Source organism: Oncorhynchus mykiss, chromosome 9 (genome assembly GCF_013265735.2).
Source record: "Oncorhynchus mykiss isolate Arlee chromosome 9, USDA_OmykA_1.1, whole genome shotgun sequence".
Lineage (NCBI taxonomy): Eukaryota > Metazoa > Chordata > Actinopteri > Salmoniformes > Salmonidae > Oncorhynchus > Oncorhynchus mykiss.
The window spans coordinates 55,402,769-55,426,289 of NC_048573.1; the positions used below are offsets into that span (position 1 = coordinate 55,402,769).

At 43.9% G+C, this 23,521-nt stretch overlaps 2 protein-coding genes and 1 pseudogene across 2 annotated transcripts in view; 2 read left to right on the forward strand and 1 right to left on the reverse strand.

Moving 5' to 3' along the window:
• Positions 1-7,531, forward strand: part of LOC110532409 (V-set and transmembrane domain-containing protein 2-like protein) — a 35,125-nt gene extending 27,594 nt beyond the window's left edge. The window contains exon 4 of the mRNA XM_021616291.2: positions 5,750-7,531. Coding sequence (XP_021471966.1) covers positions 5,750-6,145 — 396 coding nt within the window. The 3' untranslated portion in view covers positions 6,146-7,531. The remainder of the gene's footprint in view (positions 1-5,749) is intronic.
• Positions 7,532-12,948: 5,417 nt separating this feature from the next.
• Positions 12,949-17,849, reverse strand: LOC110531208 (annotated as a pseudogene).
• Positions 16,555-22,798, forward strand: LOC110532410 (regulation of nuclear pre-mRNA domain-containing protein 1B). The gene is made up of 8 exons (XM_036988355.1): positions 16,555-17,155; positions 17,488-17,697; positions 17,823-17,952; positions 19,462-19,601; positions 19,772-19,893; positions 20,185-20,311; positions 20,501-20,676; positions 21,330-22,798. The coding sequence occupies exons 2-8, from the start codon at positions 17,547-17,549 to the stop codon at positions 21,477-21,479; spliced, it is 996 nt and encodes a 331-aa protein (XP_036844250.1). The 5' UTR covers positions 16,555-17,155; positions 17,488-17,546; the 3' UTR covers positions 21,480-22,798.
• Positions 22,799-23,521: the final 723 nt, after the last annotated feature.

Here is a 23,521-nt window from a genome sequence, read left to right on the forward strand (position 1 = left end):
GGTTATGTCGATATAGGACTCGTTTTACTGTGGATATAGATGCTTTTGTACCTGTTTCCTCCAGCATCTTCACAAGGTCCTTTGCTGTTGTTCTGGGATTGATTTGCACTTTTCGCACCAAAGTACATTCATCTCTAGGAGACAGTATGATGGCTGAGTGGTCCCATGGTGTTTATACTTGCGTACTATTGTTTGTACAGATGAACGTAATACCTTCAGGCATTTGGAAATTGCTCGCAAGATGAACCAGACTTGTGGAGGTATACCATTTTCTTCTGAGGTCTTCGCTGATTTGTTTTGATTTTTCCATGATGTCAAGGAAAGAGGCACTGAGTTTGAAGGTAGGCCTTGAAATACATCCATAGGTACACCTCCAATTGACTCAAATGATGTAAATTAGCCAATCAGAGGCTTCTAAAGCCATGACATAATTTTCTGGAATTTTTCAAGCTGTTTAAAGGCACAGTCAACTTAGTGTATGTAAACTTCTGACCCACTGGAAATGTGATACAGTGAATTATAAGTGAAATAATCTGTCTGTAGGAAAAATAACTTGTCATGCTCAAAGAAGATGTCCTAACTGTCTTGCCAAAAGTATAGTTTGTTAACAAGAAATTTGTGGAGTGGTTGAAAAACGAATATGTAAACTTCCGACTTCAACTGTATATATGTATTTACAAAATATATATATGGGGGATTGGAAAATATGCAGACAATTACATTGATGGAAGCCACAATCTATCTGCAATATTAAAGCTGATCTAATCCCTAAATAAAATATCAAACAACATTTTTAAAAGTAATCAATAAATATTGCAATTTCTTGGAAGCTGATTGTCAGTACACTTGCTTCTGCTACAGTTGTGTGTTTCAGATCTATAGGAAACAGAGGCTACAGTGCAGTAAGGTCTTATTTTCTTCTCTCAGTAAAGCATGAATGGGCCAAACTTTACAAGTGCTGTCTTTACAAGTGCGATCTGCTGTCTTAATTTAAAAAAAGAGAGACTGCGTGCTCCCTGCTGAAGAATGATTAGAGAGTCAACGGATCTTTTGATAGCTCATCTGGCGTGGCGTAGTTCCTTGTTGCCACCAGGCTGACTGAGGGTAATGATTTGTTATCAGCTAGTTCTGTGCTCGAACAGCAGCTATTCATCTTGCTGTGTGTGGAGGAGTATAAACCAGGTTCTCCCTCTACTCCATTGTCTCCAGGAAAAGATTAAGCCTATCTCTGATCTGATGTTTCCTCCCTGGTTCAATTCCCTATTGGCTGGCTAGCTGCTGCTGACTAACTATAATGAAACCACCAGCTGTGGTGTGGAAGAGGATGCCACTGGGCCATCGCTCAGCTGGTAAAACGGTGTCGTGAGTTCCAGCCCAGAGTCATCGGTTCCAGCAGACATGGATGCATACCAGCCTTTCATGTTTCCCCACAAGTATAGCTAATGGCATCAACCAGACTGAAAACACCAATAAGCTTTTCGGCACCTTGTATATGGCCTTAAAAGTTTAAGTATTTTCATGTTCTATTGATGCTATGAGATTATACTAAACCATGCAGGCCTACAGTGGTTTGCGAATGTATTCACCCCCTTGGCATTTTTCATATTTTGTTGCCTTACAACTAGGAATTAAAATGCATTTTTCCTATTTTGTTGCCTTACAACTTGGAATTAAAATATTTTTTTGGGGGGGGTGTTGTATAAATTGATTTACACAACATGCCTACCACTTTGAAGATGCTAAATATTTTTTTATTGAAACAAACAAGAAATAAGACAAAAAAACTGAAAACTTGAGCGTGCATATCTATTCACCCCCAAAAAGTCAATACTTTGTAGAGACACCTTTTGCAGCAATTACCCCAAGAGACTTGCAGCTGTGTGTCTCTATAAGCTTGGCACATCTAGCCACTGGGATTTTTGCCCATTCTTCAAGGCAAAACTGCTCTAGCTCCTTCAAGTTGGATGGTTCCGCTGGTGTACAGAAATCTTTAAGTCATACCACAGATTCTCAATTGGATCGAGGTCTGGGCTTTGACTAGGCCATTCCAAGACATTTAAACCACTTGAGTGTTGCTTTAGCAGTATGCTTAGGGTCATTGTCCTGCTGGAAGGTGAATCTCTGTCCCAGTCTCAAATCTCTGGAAGACTGAAACAGGTTTCCCTCAAGAATTTCCATGTATTTAGCGCCATCCATCATTCCTTCAATTCTGACCAGTTTCCCAGTCCCTGCAGATGAAAAACATCCCCACAGCATGATGCTGCCACCACCATAATGATGTTCTCGGGGTGATGAGAGGTGTTAGGTTTGCGCCAGACATAGCGTTTTTCTTGATGGCCAAAAAGCAAAATGTTTGTCTAATCTGACCAGAGTACCTTCTTCCATATGTTTGGGGAGTATCCCACATGCCTTTTGGCGAACACCAAACGTGTTTGCTTATGTTTTTCTTTAAGCAATGGCTTTTTTCTGGCCACTGGTGCATCTTAAAGTGGTCCCATAGACAGATCTCCGCTGTGGATCTTTGCAGCTCCTTCGGGGTAATCTTTGGTCTCTGTTGCCTCTGATTAATGCCCTCCTTGCCTGGTCCATGAGTTTTGGTGGGCGGCCCTCTCTTGGCAGGTTTGTTGTGGTGCCATATTCTTTCAATTTTTTAATAATGGATTTTTTGGTGCTCCGTGGGATGTTCAAAGTTTTGGATATTTTTTTATAACCCAACCCTGATCTGTACTTCTCCAGAACTTTGTCCCTGACCTGTTTGGATAGCTCCTTGGCATTCATGGTGACCCTTGCTTAGTGGTGTTGCAGATTCTGGGGCCTTTCGGAACAGATGTATATACAGTGCCTTGCGAAAGTATTCGGCCCCCTTGAACTTTGCGACCTTTTGACACATTTCAGGCTTCAAACATAAAGATATAAAACTGTATTTTTTTGTGAAGAATCAACAAGTGGGACACAATCATGAAGTGGAACGACATTTATTGGTTATTTCAAACTTTTTTAACAAATCAAAAACTGAAAAATTGGGCGTGCAAAATTATTCAGCCCCTTTACTCTCAGTGCAGCAAACTCTCTCCAGAAGTTCAGTGAGGATCTCTGAATGATCCAATGTTGACCTAAATGACTAATGATAATAAATACAATCCACCTATGTGTAATCAAGTCTCCGTATAAATGCACCTGCACTGTGATAGTCTCAGAGGTCCGTTAAAAGCGCAGAGAGCATCATGAAGAACAAGAAACACACCAGGCAGGTCCGAGATACTGTTGTGAAGAAGTTTAAAGCCGGATTTGGATACAAAAAGATTTCCCAAGCTTTAAACATCCCAAGGAGCACTGTGCAAGCGATAATATTGAAATGGAAGGAGTATCAGACCACTGCAAATCTACCAAGACCTGGCCGTCCCTCTAAACTTTCAGCTCATACAAGGAGAAGACTGATCAGAGATGCAGCCAAGAGGCCCATGATCACTCTGGATGAACTGCAGAGATCTACAGCTGAGGTGGGAGACTCTGTCCATAGGACAACAATCAGTCGTATATTGCACAAATCTGGCCTTTATGGAAGAGTGGCAAGAAGAAAGCCATTTCTTAAAGATATCCATAAAAAGTGTCGTTTAAAGTTTGCCACAAGCCACCTGGGAGACACACCAAACACGTGGAAGAAGGTGCTCTGGTCAGATGAAACCAACATTGAACTTTTTGGCAACAATGCAAAACGTTATGTTTGGCGTAAAAGCAACACAGCTCATCACCCTGAACACACCATCCACACTGTCAAACATGGTGGTGGCAGCATCATGGTTTGGGCCTGCATTTCTTCAGCAGGGACAGGGAAGATGGTTAAAATTGATGGGAAGATGGATGGAGCCAAAGACAGGACCATTCTGGAAGAAAACCTGATGGAGTCTGCAAAAGACCTGAGACTGGGACGGAGATTTGTCTTCCAACAAGACAATGATCCAAAACATAAAGCAAAATCTACAATGGAATGGTTCAAAAATAAACATATCCAGGTGTTAGAATGGCCAAGTCAAAGTCCAGACCTGAATCCAATCGAGAATCTGTGGAAAGAACTGAAAACTGCTGTTCACAAATGCTCTCCATCCAACCTCACTGAGCTCGAGCTGTTTTGCAAGGAGGAATGGGAAAAAATTTCAGTCTCTCGATGTGCAAAACTGATAGAGACATACCCCAAGCGACTTACAGCTGTAATCGCAGCAAAAGGTGGCGCTACAAAGTATTAACTTAAGGGGGCTGAATGATTTTGCACGGCCAATTTTTCAGTTTTTGATTTGTTAAAAAAGTTTGAAATATCCAATAAATGTCGTACTATTCATGATTGTGTCCCACTTGTTGTTGATTCTTCACAAAAAAATACAGTTTTATATCTTTATGTTTGAAGCCTGAAATGTGGCAAAAGGTCGCAAAGTTCAAGGGGGCCGAATACTTTCGCAAGGCACTGTATACTGAGATCATGTGACACTTAGATTGCATACAGGACTTTATTTAACTAATTATGTGACTTCTGAAGGTAATTGGTTGCACCAGAACGTATTTATGGGTTTCATAGCAAAGGTTTTTTTTATAATTATTTTGTAGAACTTTTGAAACAAGTTATGTTTTAAATTTCATTTGACCAATTTGGACTATTTTGTGTCTGTCCATTACATGAAATCCAAATAAAAATACATTTAAATTACAGGTTTTAATGCAGCAAAATAGGAAAAATGCCAAGGGGGGTGAATACTTTTGTAAGGCACTGTACAAACTATAGTCCTAAAATAGTATTTTGGTCTGTTTTATTGGTCTTAAGGTTGAATGTGATTGTGTGATTTTCCCTGTAAGCCTAGAAGACTCTGGACTGATAATAGAGATAGACAGCCACAGACAAATCATCAGCCTTGGGTACACTACCTGAATGGGAGGGAGCTAATAAAGACAACTGGATTTATATCCTGGTGCGTCACAACCAATGACATTCCCACAGCATGTGATCACTTTGTGTTATCTAAGATCTGACACCATAAAATATATTTTTCGCAGCCTTTTATAAGCCCCTGAACTATTACATCCTTACCCAGTAAAGGCATGTTATGTATGTACAGCATGCAGGGCACAGCATCTCCTCATTTGTTCAAGGGAGCAAATGGAACAGCTGTCTGCAACATGGAAACAAAGGGACTGGCGCCTATAATAGGACATTGTTCTGAGTGTGTGTGTGTGTGTGTACATGCCTCCTCACATGCCCACTCAATCTGTTTGGTTGCCAGACAGCTTTATTGAGCGCAGGGGCCGGGTGGCTGGACACTACTGGGCTCGGTGGGGCTGCCAGCAGTACAGGGCTTGGGGAGGCAGGGGCAGCTGCTCTGTAAGTGTTGCACTGTGGTGCATCTGTGGTAACGCAGCCAGCATTTCATTACAGAGCTGTCTGCCAGCCTCATCCGGACCAGTCAGCCTGGCTCATCCACACACACACAGAGGATGCAGGGACAGAGAAGGGGGTGATGGTGGAGATGCACAAGGAAGTTTATTGTTTTTTGGAGCAAATTGAATAACAACAGATACAGACAGTATTTTCAGATCTGAATGAGAAATTCAGCTGGAGGACAAATTAGGGTTGAGTTATCATGATGTGAGGATTTCTAGTTTTTGTTTGTAATAGATAGGGTATACAGTCATGGACCAAAATGTATAATTTAACTCTTGGATGTCAACCAATGAAATATCATTTTGTTGGTCTGTTTTGCAGGTGGTGAAGGTTGCCGGGAGCAACATCTCCCACAAGCTTTGTCTGTCCAGCGTGAAGCCGTCTGACGAGGGCACATACGAGTGCCGCGTGATCGACTTCAGCGACACCGACAGCAACGCCCGCCACCACAAGGTGAGGGCCTACCTGCAGGTGGAGTCAGAGAGAAACCAGAACCCGAAGCTGCGCCACCATGGAGAAAACTTCCAACCCCAGGACACCAAGGGACTGGCGAGCAGCAGGCACCAGCCGGAGCATGGCAAGCACTCGCCAGCAGCCCACCACAGCCACCACAAACCAACAGGCACTGGCAAGGAGCTGAGGAAGAGGTCTGCAGAGACTGGCAGCGCTACTGACTGTACTGACAGCTGTCCTCTACACCTCACAGCTCACCCATAGCCTCCTCTGCCTGTTTGGTCTGGCCTCAGCCCCACACCCCGGGTGGGTAGTTCCAGTCCCAGAGGGCCGCAACACAATGTACCCAGACCTCTGATTCATCCCAGCTGATTGCTCACCCACCCCTACCACTGCTCCTGACACCAAAGGGACTATATCTCAGTGCCACCTCAGTCCTATATCTCTGACCTCTGCCCTCACACTGTCCCATCAAAAACATCCCAAGTCCTCTCCCAGGCCAAACTCTCCCACCCCTTCTCTTTACCACAACCCTCTAGATCAGGAGTGGGCAACTTTGATGGGGATGGGGGCCACCAAAAATCTGAACTCATCCTGAGTGACCACAGTGTGCGCACCCACATCCATACCCACACATACAGTCAGAGCCGGCCCTAGTGTTTTTCACCCTAAGCTTCATTTTGTTGGGGGGCCCCCCACCCTGCGAGCAAAACATTTTAGCATCCCCCACTTTTAACAATGGAGAGAATTTTTGGTTTGTTTTAGAGTTACTTTCCTGCAATTCTACACATTTAGCCATGGGGTGTAGAAAAGATGTTGCCATTTTAACACATTTTATGCAATTTTACTCATTTAGCCATGGGGTGGAGACATATTAGCCGTGTTTAAGCTAATTTCCTGCAATTCTACACATTGTGTTCTGACTTATGCCATGTTAATATATCTGAGTGAGAGTGACAAAAAAAAGAATTGATGGGGGGCCATGATTACTATGTTTAGATTGCTGGCTAGACTCATTTACTAATCTAAAAATGTGTAGCTAATTGAGTGAGTTTCAGTGACTGACATAAGATAGAAACGGCTGATGCACAACCTAACTCTCAACAGTCAATTCCCCCGAATGAGTTCCTATTTATTTATTTCAATAAATTGTTTTGGGTTTGATCTGCCAGTTGCCCATCCCTGCTCTAGATTGTCTACACTGTACATGTTACTGTATATAATGATAAAAAGTGCATGTTTAACATGTTTTCTTACAAACTTTTTCAATCACCTAAGAGGATGTATAAGCTGGAAGGGTTACTTGTTGCTTTATTCATTTGGGTTTGTTTTCTGAGCAGTTCATTCGCTGTTTCTCCATGGTAAATCCAGAGTTCAGATAAGTCCAGATTTCCATCCAGCTCTGGTTGGAGCTGAAACCAATGTTTATAAAGTAAAACCTGTTCATTGTGTTTTGTGCTTTCCCAACAGATAATGTGGCTGTGAGAAGGACCTGATGGATAATGGAATTGTTTCTTGCTCTAACCTTTGCTTTGATGTTTTGTAAGAAATCATTGTAAAAATGTTGTACATTTTAGAATGTCTTCTAGGATGTTGGTCTCGCACTAAATTTATGCCTTTATCAAATTAAATAAAGTGTACATGAACCTATCTATTGCGACTTGAATGTGATCTGCCTTCAGAATATATTTAATAATTCAGTACCTGTAATATGTAAGCCCTTGAGACGTTGATAGATCAAAAATGTTTGTGTTACATTCCTGAAAAGTTGACGTCTGACCTTCCTATCATTTATATGCTGCCATTGTAAAGACAATTATTCAAATTCAGAATACTCCATCACAGTTACCTCATAAGGCAGTCACACATTCTCTCGCCAGTCTCCTTCCTCACGCCCATGTATCCTGAGCAGCAATCAACACATTCGGTCTTACAGTATGTAATTTTCTCAGAACTGTATTATTTATCCATTGGTGTGCCAAGCAGTGCCTGCCTAATCAGTCAAGCCATGCTTGTGTCAGATGATTTCATGATTAACAGAATAAAAAGCCTGGTTGTGGGGGATATCGCATTATCCTATCCCTGGCTGTGTTTTTATGGGCTGCCAGACAGGCCCTCCATGGTTGATGAGTAATGACGCTATTGTCAGCATTGTCAGCTGGATAAATAGCAAAGTACGGAGGAGATAAAGCGCTCCCTCACCAACGCAAAACACGTGGCAACCCTGTTCCCATTTCCCCGGCACGCACATTCATTATGATGTCACAGAGATTCTTCCAGACCCCTCAGTCTAAACAAGACTTGACAAACAAGCCCGGGCTGTAACCTACACTTGAACCCTCAGGGGAGTTCAAGTTGTATTCAAAATCATGCTACAACTTTCAATCAGGCATTTGTGCAGCAAGTAGCAGATCTATTCTGTGTGAATCAATGGGAGGTTTGTGTGGAATGACCATGACGTCTGGTTATTAAAGGAGGAATGGAACCAAGATGTGAATTTGAAGCTGGAATGGAAGGCAAAATGAATGCTCTGCCATTCTACTTATGGTGGAATATGACATCGATTGTTATATCTACTTGTATGAAAGGCTAAGCAGTTACAATGAAGGTCAGGCATTTAAAAAATATATATATTATAATAAAGACTATTAATTACTACTTTAACATTCAAAATACTGGCCTTAAGTCCATCCCTTGTGAGCACATTGGAATATGTACACCTTTACCCAACACAACACTTGCACAGAATAAGCACTTAACATTTGTGTTTCAAAGTCACTGTTAAACTATAGGATGATGTCTGCAAGGTACAGTCCCTGAAAAGAGGTTGGGGAAGACTAGGGCACGCTGTGGTCCTGTGGCTGTCGTCAGTGTAGTGTTCCTTCCTCCGCCTGGGGACAGTCGGGTGGATGACTGGGGAACTCTTTATTGGTGCAGATCACTGGATCTCTATTGCTGCTGGCTGTGTGTCCAGAGCTAACCCAAAATCCTCCCAAGAGTTTCAGGATGTCTGTGTACTCGGTCTACTTAAGGCCCATCCCACTCAGCTCCACAGGCTGCAGGTCAGGGTAGGGTGTAGGAGCAGGGATAGTAGAGAACGTTCAGAGTCAACCAAAAGGCATCAGGGTCCACCTCAAATCAGGTGCCGGAAGACACGGCACAGAATAGCACATTGATACATTTAACTGAATAAAATTATAATAGAAAGCTGATAATAAGGTCATAAATTGAACCACAACGTATGATGTATTAAAATACACTACACGACCAAAAGTATGTTGACACCTGCTCATCGAACATCTCATTCCAAAATCATGAGAATTAATATGGAGTTGGTCCCCACGTTGCTGCTATAACAGCCTCCACTCTTCTGGGAAGGCTTTCCACTAGATATTGGAACATTGTTGCGAGGACTTGCTTCCATTTAGCCGCAAAAAGCCACACAGAATCATATAGAATATCATTGTATGCTGTAGCGTTAAGATTTCCCTTCACTGGAACTAAGGGGCCTAGCTCGAACCATGAAAAATAGCCCCAGACCATTATTCCTCCTCCACCAAACTTTACAGTTGGCTCTACGCATTGGGGCAGGTAGCGTTCTCCTGGCATCCGCCATAAGATTTGTCCTTCGGCCTGCCAGATGGTGAAGTGTGATTTATCACTCCAGAGAACGCTATTCCACTGCTCCAGAGTCCAATGGCAGTGAGCTTTACACCACTCAGGCCAATGCTTGGCATTGCACATGGTGATCTTAGACTTGTGTGCGGCTGCTAGGTCATGGAAACCCATTTCATGAAGATTCCGATGAACAGTTCTTGTGCTGACATTGCTTCAAGAGGCAGTTTGGAACTCTGCAGTGAATGTTGCAACCGAGGACAGATGCTTTTTACACGCTACGCACTTCAGCACTCCTGTTCTGTGACCTTGTGTGGCCGACCACTTCGTGGCTGAGCCGTTGTTGCTCCAATATGTTTCTAATTCACAATAACAGCACTTACAGTTGACTGGGGAAGCTCTAGCGGGGTATACATTTGACAAACTGACTTGTTGGAAAGATGGCATCCTATGAAAGTCACTGTGCCACATTGAAAGTCACTGTGCCCTTCAATAAGGCCATTCTACTACCAATGTTTGTCTATGGAGATTGCATGGCTGTGTGCTCAACTTTATACACCTGTCAGCATTTGATGACTTGAAATAGTCAAATCCACACATTTGAGGGTGTGTCCACATATTTTTGTATATATAGTTGATGACAAGGCCTTGTAATATATTGTACTTCTAGATGTATTATTGCTTTACACGTATACCTGAGACATGCCTCTTGCAGTTTGGGTGGCTGTCTGCAGCCGAGGTAGGGCAGGCAGGCTTCCGTTACAGCATCCAGGTCTGAGTCCCCTGCAAATACAACACATATACCAGAAGGAAAACCGAGGGAAAGAAAGAAGAAAGAAAAAAAAACGGGGAAAAAAATGGAGTGTGTTGAGGAGAAACTGCTGAAATCCCCTGGGAATTTCACAGCAGCCTGTCTCCAGCCCTAGATTTCACACATCCACTCCCCACTCTCAGTACCTTTCATAGTCATGGCAACTTCATCACTTTGTAGTAGTAGCCCCCACCCCACAGACACATATTCCCTAAGCTCCTAACTGGGCCACCATTCAGACATCATTTCAAAATAAGTCTTATCGCATCTTCCTCAATGTCTTTAGCGACGCTTTGCTTATTGGCAACTCAACCCACACGGTTGAAAAACAAGCCTGAATACATTGGTGCATATTTCAAAAGGTAAATGGGATTATTTCAGCATTCATTTTATCCTGTATCCCTATCCCTTCTGTCTCGTGTGGAAACAGGAGGGAAACACAGCGAAATACTGAGGGAGAGTCCAGCCCAGGAGTTTCTCTATGGGGTAAATAAAGCTAAAAGCATATCACATTAGGAGAACTTCTCTTTCTCTGTGGCCTGGCTAGTAATTGCCTTTCTGGAGACGTTTCAGCGGTGAGGTGGAGCCAATGTTTACCAGTGTGTTCTTGTACTGCTTCTGCAGCCTCTGTCTCTCCATGTCTCAACTTCAGCCTACCCAGCTGTATTCCTCTGGGGCTGATGAGGAAATAGGCAGCATCTTCAAGCACCAAGGAAGACCATGTATCGACTCAGCTAGTTGAAGTGTATCCAAACCGATCTACTGTTGAAAACCAGTGGGTATCATGGTGGCTCTGCCTTGTGTGTGTCTCCATTTCCCTTGATTAAGGCAGCAGCGATGTCTTTTTCACTTAGGAGCTCTGTTGGGGACATTTACATGCACATACACCATTCAATGCAGTCTATCGGACACACACTTTGTAATTCAAAAACAGTTCAAGATTGACACCTAGTGGCCAAAAAGCTAAACTCAGCAGAAAAAGGGTCCTGAAAATGGGACATTTCTCTCTTTCAAAGATAATTCGTAAAATCCAAATAACGTCACAGCTCTTCATTGTAAAGGGTTTAAACACTGTCTCCCATGCTTGTTCAATGAACCATAAACAATTAATGAACATGCACCTGTGGAACGGTGGGTAAGACACCAACAGCTTACAGATGGTAGGCAATTAAGGTCAGTTATGAAAACTTAGGACACTAAAGAGGCCTTTCTACTGACTCTGAAAAACACCAAAAGAAAGATGACCAGGGTCCCTGCTCATCTGTGTGAACGTGCCTTAGGCATGCTGCAAGGTGGCATGAGGACTGCAGATGTGGCCAGGGCAATAAATTGCAATGTCCGTACTGTGAGACGCCTAAGACAGCGCTACAGGGAGACAGGACGGACAGCTGATCATCCTCGCAGTGGCAGACCACGTGTAACAACACCTGCATAGGATCGGTACATCCCAACATCACACCTGCGGGACAGGTACAGGATGGCAACAACAACTGCCCGAGTTACACCAGGAATGCACAATCCCTCCATCAGTGCTCAGACTGTCCGCAATAGGCTGAGAGGCGCTGGACAAAGGGCTTGTAGGCCAATTGTAAGGCAGGTCCTCACCAGACATCAACGGCAACAAGGTCGTCTATGGGCACAAACACACCGTCGCTGGACCAGACAGCACTGGAAAAAGGTGCTCTTCACTGACGAGTTGCGGTTTTGTCTCACCAGGGGTGATGGTCGGATTCGCGTTTATCGTCGAAGGAATGAGCGTTACACCGAGGCCTGTACTCTAGAGCAGGATTGGTTTGGAGGTGGCATCGTCGGACTGAGCTTGGTGTCATTGCAGGCAATCTCAACGCTGTGCGTTACAAGGAAGACATCCTCCTCCCTCATGTGGTACCCTTCCTGCAGGCTCATCCTGACATTACCCTCCAGCATGACAATGCCAACAGCCATACTGCTCGTTCTGTGCGTGAGTTTCTGCAAGGCAGGAATGTCAGTGTTCTGCCATGGTCAGCAAAGAGCCCGGATCTCAATCCCATTGAGCACGTCTGGGACCTGTTGGATCGGAAGGTGAGGGCTAGGGCCATTCCTCACAGAAATGTCCAGGAACTTGCAGGTGCCTTGGTGGAAGAATGGGTAACATCTCACAGCAAGAACTGGCAAATCTGGTGCAGTCCATGAGGAGATGCACTGCAGTACTTAAAGCAGCTGGTGGCCACACCAGATACCGACTGTTACTTTTGATTTTGACCCCCCTTTGTTCAGGGACACATTATTCCATTTCTGTTAGTCACATGTCTGTGGAACTTGTTCAGTTTATGTCTCAGTTGTTGAATCTTGTTATGTTCATACAAATATTTACACATGTTAAGTTTGCTGAAAATAAACGCAGTTGACAGTGAGATGATGTTTATTTTTTTGCTGAGTTTAAATAGTTTTAACATTCCCAATACAATTATGAAAAAAAGAGCTGAGTGTGACCCAGAATAAAGAAGTGAGAGTGTGTTGGTGACCTCTGGACACAGGTGTCATCAATTATTAAACTATATAAACAATCATGAAATTATAATTATTCCACTGAGTTAAATAGAAGTGTACTAGTAATCAGAGTGGTGGAAGTAGTGAGATACCCTGAAGGCTTGGAGGGCAACTAACGGCTCATCAGCAGTGAGTCGGAGCAGGAGGTCAGGCCAGCAGCGGTGAGCAGCTCATTCTCCTTCTCAATCAGCACACAGACACACAGCTCCAGCACATCCACGACCTGCAATACACTCACGGGGTCAGCTCTACAGAGCCTGGGACATGGGGACCAACTGCTCTGGTGTCACTAAACACACAGCAACATGTGGTGGCAAAACTAGTTGCATTTTCAGTTTTCAAGCTCCTTAGGTTTGAGTGCTAAACATTCTACAACTGTATGTTGAGGCTGAGTCGGGGGTCGGTGGGCAGGTGAATGCAGCGTTCCATGGCTTCTTTGGCGATGTGGGCTGGGAGTTCAGCTTTCACATCAGGACCATCAATGTCTTCTTCAAAATCCACCGGAGGTGGGATCTCTGAAATAATAACCACAGAACACTTCAATGCAGTGCAAGGAACGAGTCATAACACTGATGGATTCTGATTTCTGTAGAACAGCTTTCAATAGACATTTGTGAAACACGACTTGAACTGGGAGAAGTACACCACACAAAATCTGCCGATCCCTAAAAAGCAGAGCATTGACTTGGGACCCAGCTGTGAGGAAAACAGCATGAGTGAAACTTATTCAGGTCTGACATGGCGCAGTAGTACTAAGAAGCTTCACCAAGCATAGCATTAATGTTGTGCATTAGTGTGAGAAATGATCTCCCAGGGGAATAGTGTGGCAGCCAGAAAGAGAGAGCCCCAACTAACCTGGGTGCTCTGTGCACTGCTCTACCAGATCTTTCTGTTTGTGGTAGTCCAGGAGAAACCGGTGCACATTCAGCTGGTCCTGCTCACGCCACGCCTTCTTGGTTCCTTTATTCTCACTGGTTCCCCAAACACTAGAGAGGAACCATCTCGCTGTGGTTGAAAAGAAACATGATTAAGATTGTGTTACTTAGGCTGTGTTATAGCTAAAGGCTGTCATTTTCTGTCCTGTGTTTCAATTTCCTCTAAGTTCTCCTATTAAAAAGTATTGCATAACATGGTGTTAACAACGTTATAAACTAGGAAAAACATTTAAGTAGTTATGGAAACTTTACCTAGAGCCTTCATAAGTGAGTGCAGCACAGTGCAGAACAGAGGGGACATCTCGTCGTAACTCATGTCCAGAGCCAGAAACACATCCTGGACGATGTCCCCCCACCAGAGGCAGCAGGCTGGGGTCGGAGTGGCTAAACATGACGGTGAGGACCCTGGGGGCGGACGCCCAGCCTCTGGAGGTTCAAAGACACATTGTTCAGCAGGTAGCCAGAGTTCTCATTGATCAGATCCTTCAGGGAGGAGTATCCACAGGCCTGGTTAATGTCCCACATGGCATTCAGTGCTGCCTGGCTGATAAACAGCACCTCATCCCCGGCCTTCTCCAGAACCGGGTATGGTGATGTCATCAGAATTATATGGAAGTCCATCCCCAAGGCCTGGGTGAAGCAGCCTATCCCTTCCAACTGGATGCATATCTGCCAGATGCTGCTGTTCAGCTCGTGGATTGTGGAGCTCTTGTGGACTACTAGGACCAACTGGAGGGGATTCCCTTTCCCTTCAACCCCATTAGAAATGGAGAGGAGACTAGACTGACTTAGCTGCTCCTGTGCCCCTCTGTCAGACTCCTCACTAATAAGGGTTGACAGGTGCCAGTGGCTCAGGCTGGTTTACTCCTCTATGATGGAATCCAATGCTGCTTTCAAGTCCTCCTGACTGGGCACACCCTGCTTGTCCGTGCCCCCTGCCACCCCGATGCTCGCTGTCCCTGTGACCATCTTATTCATCACCATGGCAGCCTGCTTCCTGTAGACCGACGACTCCTTGTACAGATCCATCAAGTGATCCCCTAGGAGATACACATTTCCATAGTAACCTAACATCCTGCATATCTCCTTGAGAAGATCCTTTGGTCTCTGAAGTAGAGGAAATGTTTCTTCTGAGCATGTGCCCCGTGGGGCCCTGTCTCCATGGTAACCAAAGAGTTCCTCTCCTCCACGATGCGGACATCCATCACGTTCAACTCCAACACCTGTATCAGGAACTTAGACACCCGCTGGTGGTCTGAGAATTTGACCATGTCAAGCCTCACTCTCCAGTGCTGATGAGCTGAGGTGCAGGATATTATAATTTGTTTAAACATTAAGGCTAGCCTCCCAGGGGTGTTTCTCACCCAGTCCCGAGTCCTCTGCACTACTAGCTCCCCTACTCTCCCCAGCTCCCAGGGCTGTATCTTCCCAGCCCTGTTGTTCTGTAGCTGGTCGTCAGCCATCACCAGTCCCACTGTCTTGAACCACACCTTTATTGCCCTAACAATAACAGTGTGTCCATGCCTAATATTCCCAGTGATCACATGGCTCACAGCGATCCAAGGTAAGAAAGAAGCCACGGTGTTGCCTAGGATATGCCTCTCTTACTGACCCACTGACACATGGTCCAGAGAACAGTCACACTGGAGGGTCAAGGCCTGCAGGCATTTCAGTGCAGCGAGGGACTTCTCCTGCTCTCCCAGGGCAAGCAGCAGAGAGATAGCGGCCACTAGGCCAGGCAGCATGGCGGGCTCAAACAGCTTGAAGACCACGTCACGGTAGGCTGCATGCAGCAGAGCATCCATGTACCTCAGTACTGCAGCTTTCAGCACCTCTGAGGCGGGTGCTGGCTTCCTTGGGTCCATGGGGGAGCAGAGGCAGAAGCTCAGAAAGGAGATCCCTCAGCGTCTCCCAGCTCCGTACACAGGTGTTCTCCAGGACGAAGCCCATGGCCTCGGCCACAGCCTGGACCAAGCCATCCCGCTTGGGGCCCGGGTTTTTGAGGGCGAAGCAGAGCGTGAAAAGGACATGGAACCCTGCAGCAGCTGCAGGACTATCATTTACATGCCTCAGCTGTGTGCTCCACATTGCCCACCGTGGGCTCACGAGCCAGAAGCACACAGGCTGGACGGAGGTAAGCAAAAGCAAGCTTTGAGTCGTCAATCAGATGGTCCATTCTTTGAAGACAGATGTTACTCACTGAAACAGAAAAGTAAGATATTAGAATCATAGCTACCATTTACTCTTTAGGAAAGTAGTAGGATGCTGTTCAGCAGTATGCCTGCTCAATGCACTCTAGCAAATTAATTTTATCAGGATAATAGCTTAGAGGTATATCTTTGTTACCTAAACGTTCATTTTATAAGTCAAATTTGGTCTGCTAATCACCCAAAGCAGAACTTTGCCTGACCACCCTTGCTAAAGCTAGTTACCATCATTGTTAAAGCTAGTTAGCTAGCTAGTCAGATATACAGTATCGAACTATCTTAGTTAGCTAATGGAATGCTTAAAATGACAAAGCTAGAACAACCTAACAAAGTAAGATTCAAATAAGCTTACCTTTGCTAGTATATATTTAGTGACGGACATCTGAGACGAACTCATTTCGAGATACAGCACTGAAACTAAATGAAGACAGGCTAGCTGTCCTAGCCACTGATGGTCCCTGCTGTCCGTCACACAAGCATCACTATTCCTGTAGGACGTCACTATTCTGCGACGCATACAGTTGTGTATGCTTCCCATGCTTGTTAGCGAGCTTTGGTGCACTTCATACTTTAAAAGAAAGATATTGCAACGGTTTTCAGATCAAAGTTCACTTCGCCCAGGTAGCTAAGCGAGTAGCCTGAGATACTCTTTGGCTACGCTAACTTACTAACAGTAAGCTAGCTAGCGCAACATTTTTGCTGATGATACTGTACTTGTCTTAAAAAAAATGTAAATGTCACATTTATTTAACCAGGTAGGCCAGTTGAGAACAAGTTCTCATTTACAACTGCGACCTGGTCAAGATAAAGCAAAGCAGTACGACAAAAACAACAACAGATTTACACATAAACAAACGTACAGTCAATAACATAATAGCATAGTCTTGACCGACGTCGGTTGATCTAGCTAGCAACTTTGCATGTCATTTTAAGTCGTTTGAATAATGTTTCTAGTCATGATCTAATTTCACAAGATTCACAAAGGGTTTTGAACAGACTTTGAACCCTGTGTGTCGGGTGAAAGGTCAAGCGGCCATCTTTGAAGCGACCCAGAGAGCTGTGGTGGTTTCTAGAATGCTAGTTAACTAGCTACTATACTAGTACTGTAGCTAACGAAGAAACGTTACAGCTACATGTATTCAAACGGCACATTACTAAATTATAAATAGATGTATTGGTAAGTAACTTACATCTAGTATCGTAGTAGCTAGCTAGTAAACAAAGCAAGTGGATAGATTAGCTAGCTTGCTAGGCTACCTATCTAGGACTTTCTAGTTGGCCATTTGTAAACAGATAGCTATTATAGTTGTCTCGCTAGGTAAACAAGCTTACACACTCATCAATGTAAATGCTCATGTATATTTTACACGGGTTCGTAGCTATCCTGTTAGCGAAGAGAAGCATAGACAGGCGATTAGCTACTAACGAGTAGCTAGACAGTTTTATGCAGCAGGTTGCGTGTTTAACTGGCGGGAACTTTGTTTTTGTGGACATTGTTGGTTTCCTCAGTTAACCTCAAAGTTGTGGGGTGTGTAACGGTACATCAAAGAGTACTTTCTGGGCACATCATGTCTTCTTTTTCTGAGTCTGCGTTGGAGAAGAAGCTTTCTGAGCTCAGCAACTCTCAGCAAAGCGTACAGACGCTGTCTCTGTGGATCATTCATCACCGCAAACACTCGCCGCTCATCGTCAAAGTATGGCACAGAGAACTGAAGAAAGGTGAGAACTTATGAACGTCGCCACCTCGACAGCATTCTTTAACTGCTATTTACACACTGAAACGTTGTCACACGAAGTATGCCAAACCATATTTACCCGGTCTACGTTCTGTATTTGTCTTTCAGCAAAAAGCAGCAGGAAGTTGACTTTCCTGTATCTTGCCAATGACGTGATTCAAAACAGCAAGAAGAAAGGTCCAGAGTTCGCCAAAGACTTTGAGACAGTCCTTGTTGACGCTTGCTCTCATGTTGCAAGGTATGTGGTCTGGTATGATACAGTTTCAGGGCTAAACTTGTCTAGCACTGAAATGTGCAGGTTTGTGATGCAGGCCTATGTTTTATTGTAAACTGGGTAGTTTGGGTACTTGTAGCCATTGATCAGGACTCTCAGTTCCATTACCATACACATAAGTCATTAGACGAAGGCATCTTCTGTACATGGGAGTTTTGGTAAGAGCCCCTATGCTCAATCTGAACATTAACACCCATCGCGTGCGGTACGGTTTTGGAAGCATAAGGACTTTCATATCAGCTACAATGTTTCAAAAATCAAAAGGTTAAATTGATACACCCTGATAGGATTAGTGTTCTCACATGGCCATATCTCCATGTTACAGGGCTTGTTTATGGAAGATGAGGCGAGCACCTGTGCTAATTAGGGGCTCCCGAGTGGCGCAGCGGTCTAAGACACTGCATCTCAGTGCCTGAGGCATCACTATAGACACCCTGGTTCGAATTCAGGCTGTATCACAACCGGCCGTGATTGGGAGTCCCATAGGGCAGCGCACAATTGCCCCAGCGTTGTCTGGGTTTGGCCGGTGTAGGCCGTCATTGTAAATAAGAATTTGTTCTTAACTGACTTGCCTCGTTAAATAAAGTTTACATACAATTAGGTACATGGCATGCTCCGAACACCTGTTTGTGAGAGTCATTCGGAAGTGTAGTGTCATCGGATGAAGGAACCCATAGCAGTATGGATCTGTGAAAAACTGCTACAGTAAGTGTACCTTTTTTAAATTATTTTTTTTAAGGATTCTTTCTCGCTGATGAAAGATAAGGACCATATGTTTCGAAAGCCGTATCGCAAGCAATGATTATTGACGTTACAAAACGTTAAAGCATAGCGTCGGGATTGTAGTTCACATGAGTTAGTCGTGGGCAAAGATGATGGCTGAAAACTGTAGGGAGAAAGCAGAATGTCACCTAGAGTTTTTGAGAGCTAGGGTACCGGATGCTGATTAGCTTCAACAGCATTTCAGCCATGTGTGTATCCGACACTATACCACGGGTATGATGCAAAAATACATGTTTACTGTTCTATTTATGTTGGTAAGCAGTTTATAATAGCATCAAGTCACCTCAGGGGTTTATAGTATATGGCTAATTAATGTTGTCACGATACCAATATCGTGATACTAGGAAGTAAAGAAGAAAAGGAAACAAAACATCAAGCAGACTTAATGTCTTAAGGAAAACAGTCCTTGTGTTGGAAAAAAACAGCCCTATGTTGTCACCTAGAGTCACATTTGTTTGCAAGCTATAGAACACAATATTTTACAATGCCAAAATTTACCTGGGGGTGTTAACTGTAGGCCCTGATTAGACATTAACCTGCTTCAAAACATTGGTAAATGGATTACACGGCTACTGTCTTCTACAGCAGCATAACAAGACAAGAACAAAGAGGATCAAATAAGTTATTGAGTTGCTCGGTGAGGAAGAGTTGAATTTCATGATGAATCTCTGTCTCTTTCTCTCCCTCCAGAGAGGCAGATGATGGCTGTAGAAGGCCCATCGACAGGCTGCTCACTATCTGGCAGGAGCGCAGCCTCTACAAGGCAGAGTTCATCCAGCAGCTGAAGCTCGCTATCGAAGACTCAAACAGCCCCCAACACCAACCCACAGGTACAGTCAGAGTCCCCTGGGTCTCCACTGACGGAGCAGTTCAGCTTTACATAGGCTTGTTTCTTATGTAGGCATTTTGGATGTCAGAATTTCCAAGAAACATGCACGTTGAATTTGTTGTTTTTGTGAATATGGGTGTTTTCTTTCTAAATCTGTGGTTTCTTTTGCAGAGGAGAAGAAGGCCCCTAAACGGACCTATCAGAAGATGATCCAAGAGCCGGAGGAAGAGGAAGAAGATGACTACAGGGGCAACATGTCCCCACAGAATTCAGACTTCTCAGGGCCACAGCTGGTAGGCTGAACAAACACAACTCCATAAGCCTTTAGCTCATTCACCAGTACTTTGTCTGTTACACTGCAATTTGTGACAGCTTTTCACACCAGCTGAAGTTATCTCCCAACTCTCCTCTAGGTGTCAGTGATACAAAGATTGTCCCATGGACTCTTGATTTGGAAGATTATATCTTGTAGTTTGTGCTCTGGTTGTGAATTGTTGTTTAGAAAAATGGTCAAGCTTGAAAATTGGATATTGTTGGCCAGCGCTTTCACATACCCTTCTCTCCTTCCCTCCCTCTCCCCTCAGACGGAGGAGCTGGTCAAAGCCCTGCAGGACCTGGAGAATGCAGCCTCGGGTGATGCTGCGGTGCGCCAGAAGATTGCCTCTCTGCCACAGGAGGTGCAGGATGTGTCCCTGCTGGAGAAGATCACAGGTAAGGAAGCCTTCATGGTACCTGAAGCACAAGGAAACTTGACCCCCACCTTTCTCCAACCTCAATGTGTATTGTAGGCCTAAGGGATTGTGTTTTCTCAAACTTAATGTTGTTTCTATTCAATTGTTTCAATATTATGCCTAAGTAAAAACTCCACCTTATTTGACTTGACTCACCCTGTCCCTATAGATAAAGAGGCAGCTGATAAACTCTCCAAGACAGTGGATGAGGCCTGTCTACTGCTGGCTGAGTATAACGGACGTCTGGCTGCTGAGCTGGAGGACAGGAGGCAGCTGGCGCGCATGCTGACCGAGTACATCGGTAGCCAGAAGGAAGCCCTCACAGAGAGGGAGAAGAAACTAGAAGCAAGTCTAAACCATCAAAATCATTGTTTTGTTGTTACAAACAAGCAATTAGAATGTGAAAAATGTACACTACCATTCAAAAGTTTGTGATCACTTAGAAATGTCCTTGTTTTGAAAGAAAAACACATTTTGTCCATAAAAATAACATCAAATTGACCAGAAATACAGTGTAGACGTTGTAAATGACTATTGTAGCTGGAAACGGCAGATTTTTTTTTAAATGGAATATTTACATAGGCGTACAGAGGCCCATTATCAGCAACCATCACTCCTGTGTTCCAATGACACGTGTTAGCTAATCTAGTCTAAAGAAGGCCAGTTTTATTGCTTCTTTAATCAGAACAACAGTTTTCAGTTGTGCAAACATAATTGCAAAAGGGTTTTCTAATGATCAACTAGCCTTTTTAACACAACGTGCCATTGGAACACAGGAGTGATGGTCGCTGATAATGGGCCTATGTAAAAAAAAAAAATTAAAAAAATGTAGTTTCCAGCTACAATAGTAATTTACAACATTATGTCTACACTGTATTTCTGATTAATGTAATTTTATTTTTATGGACAAAATGTGCTTTTCTTTCAAAAACAAGGATATTTCTAAGTGATGTTGACATGGGTATCGTCTGACATGGGTACTGTTCTTTGTATTGCAGGAGTACAAACAGAAGCTGGCACGAGTCACGCAGGTGCGCAAGGAGCTCAAGTCTCACATCCAGAGCCTGCCTGACCTCTCTCTGCTGCCCAATGTGACGGGAGGCCTGGCCCCTCTACCCTCTGCTGGAGACCTGTTCTCCACCGACTGAGCTTCCTGCTCCCTGTCACACCCTGCCTCTCGCCAGGGCACACACTCCCTGTCGAACCCGCTCACTAGCTACTGAACCCTAGGGAGAGACTGAGAGGGACATTGGAAGCTTGGGGACATCCCTGGTGGGAGAGACAATGGTTGTTGAAGATTCCGTTCCACCAGCTTGGACAAATCTCCTTTACATTTTTATTCTGAACGCCAGTCAAACGCTAGCTAACTGATTCTGTGTTGAAGAGAAATGTTGGGTCATTAGCCAATCTCCATTTTTGTGTTCATATGGTGAGATGGTGGCTCGCACACACACTAGATCACGTGTCAAACTCATTCCACGGAGGGTCAACTGTCTGTGGGTTTTCACTCCTCCCTTGTACTTGATTGATGAAATAAGGTCACTAATTAGTAAAGAAATCCCCTCACCTTGTTTCTGTGTCTTAGGGAAAAGCAAAAACCCTCCATGGAATGAGTTTGACACCCCTGCACTAGATCGTCGGGACAGCTTTGTGAAGAGACACGTCACATTTATTTTAACGGCTTTAAGTTGGTTGCTTTTTAATGTTGATGAAATTTCAGGTGATTTTTTGTTAGGGTGTATGTAGGGAGGGGGCCTGTTTTTCCATGTAGGTTGTCATTATTTACCATTCTCTGTAATTCCAGTTCAACACACAACAATATCCTTACCTTTCAGGTTTGTCATACATAGCACTGAGTGGCCAATCATCGGTCAATAACATTTCATCCATGTAGTGGTGTTTCTCAATCCATTGTGAAATAGTTTAGCCCTCAGACAAGTGACTGATTGAAGTTATTTGAGCAAACTTGGGGCAGATTGAGATGCTCACTGTCTTTGCTGAGCTCTGCTGATGTCATCCTTTGTCACAGATGATTGTATCACTTGGTACAAATGTCAAACTAAGAGGCTTTTCAGGACTTGGCCCGGCCACTACTTATTCAGCATTATTCAGACTTTTTTGAAGAGTAGCAGAAAGTTAACATGGTTTGTTCTGTCACTAGTTTGGATTATGGGCACAGACCTGAGAGATAAGTGTTTCCCCATGTTGAAGAATAGTAATACGACATCTGCCCATGGAAATGTTGCTTTACTACAGATGGTAGACCTGTGTGGCATGTATTTCTCTCTGCCGATGCTTTACTACAGATGGTAGACCTGTGTGGCATGTATTTCTCTCTGCCGATGCTTTACTACAGATGGTAGACCTGTGTGGCATGTATTTCTCTCTGCCGATACTTTACTACAGCAGTCATTTCACTTATAAAATAATTCCATGGATAGAAATAAAATGGAACCATTTGGAAAGAGCTGTGCTGACTGGTTTATACTCTGAGTAATGTGACATTGATACGCTGGACCTGTTCATTTTTTGGGGTGGACGTTTGGCATCTATCGACTTTCACCAGCGTCTTCCGACAGGTGGCGTCACTCATCCATGAAGACGATGGACTTTCACAGCGTTCACGAAAAAAAATAAATATATATATATATACTGAACAACAATAGAAATGCAACATGTTAAGTGTTGGTCCCATGTTTCATGAGCTGAAATAAAAGATCCCAGAAATGTTCCATATGCACAAAAAGCTTATTTCTCTTAAAATGTTGTCCAGTAATTTGTTTACATCCCTGCTAGTAAACATTTCTCCTTTACCAAGATAATCCATCCACCTGACAGGTGTGGCAAATCAAAAAGCTGATTAAACAGCATGGTCATTAGCCAGGGGCACCTTGTGCTGAGGATAATAAAAGGCCACACTAAAATGTGCAGTTTTGTCACAACACAATACCACATATGTCTCAAATTTTGAGTGTGCATTTGGCATGCTGACTGCAGGATTGTCCACCAGAACTGTTGCCAGAGAATATGTTTATTTCTCTACCATAAGCTGCCTTCAAAGTCATTTTAGAGAATTTGGCAGTGCGTACAGGCAAACGTTGATAAATGTCACCTTGTCCGAGAAGATTTACAAGGGTATCAAAATCCCACGCCAGTGTAAGCCTACACAAAACACAGCCCTTTTTAAAAA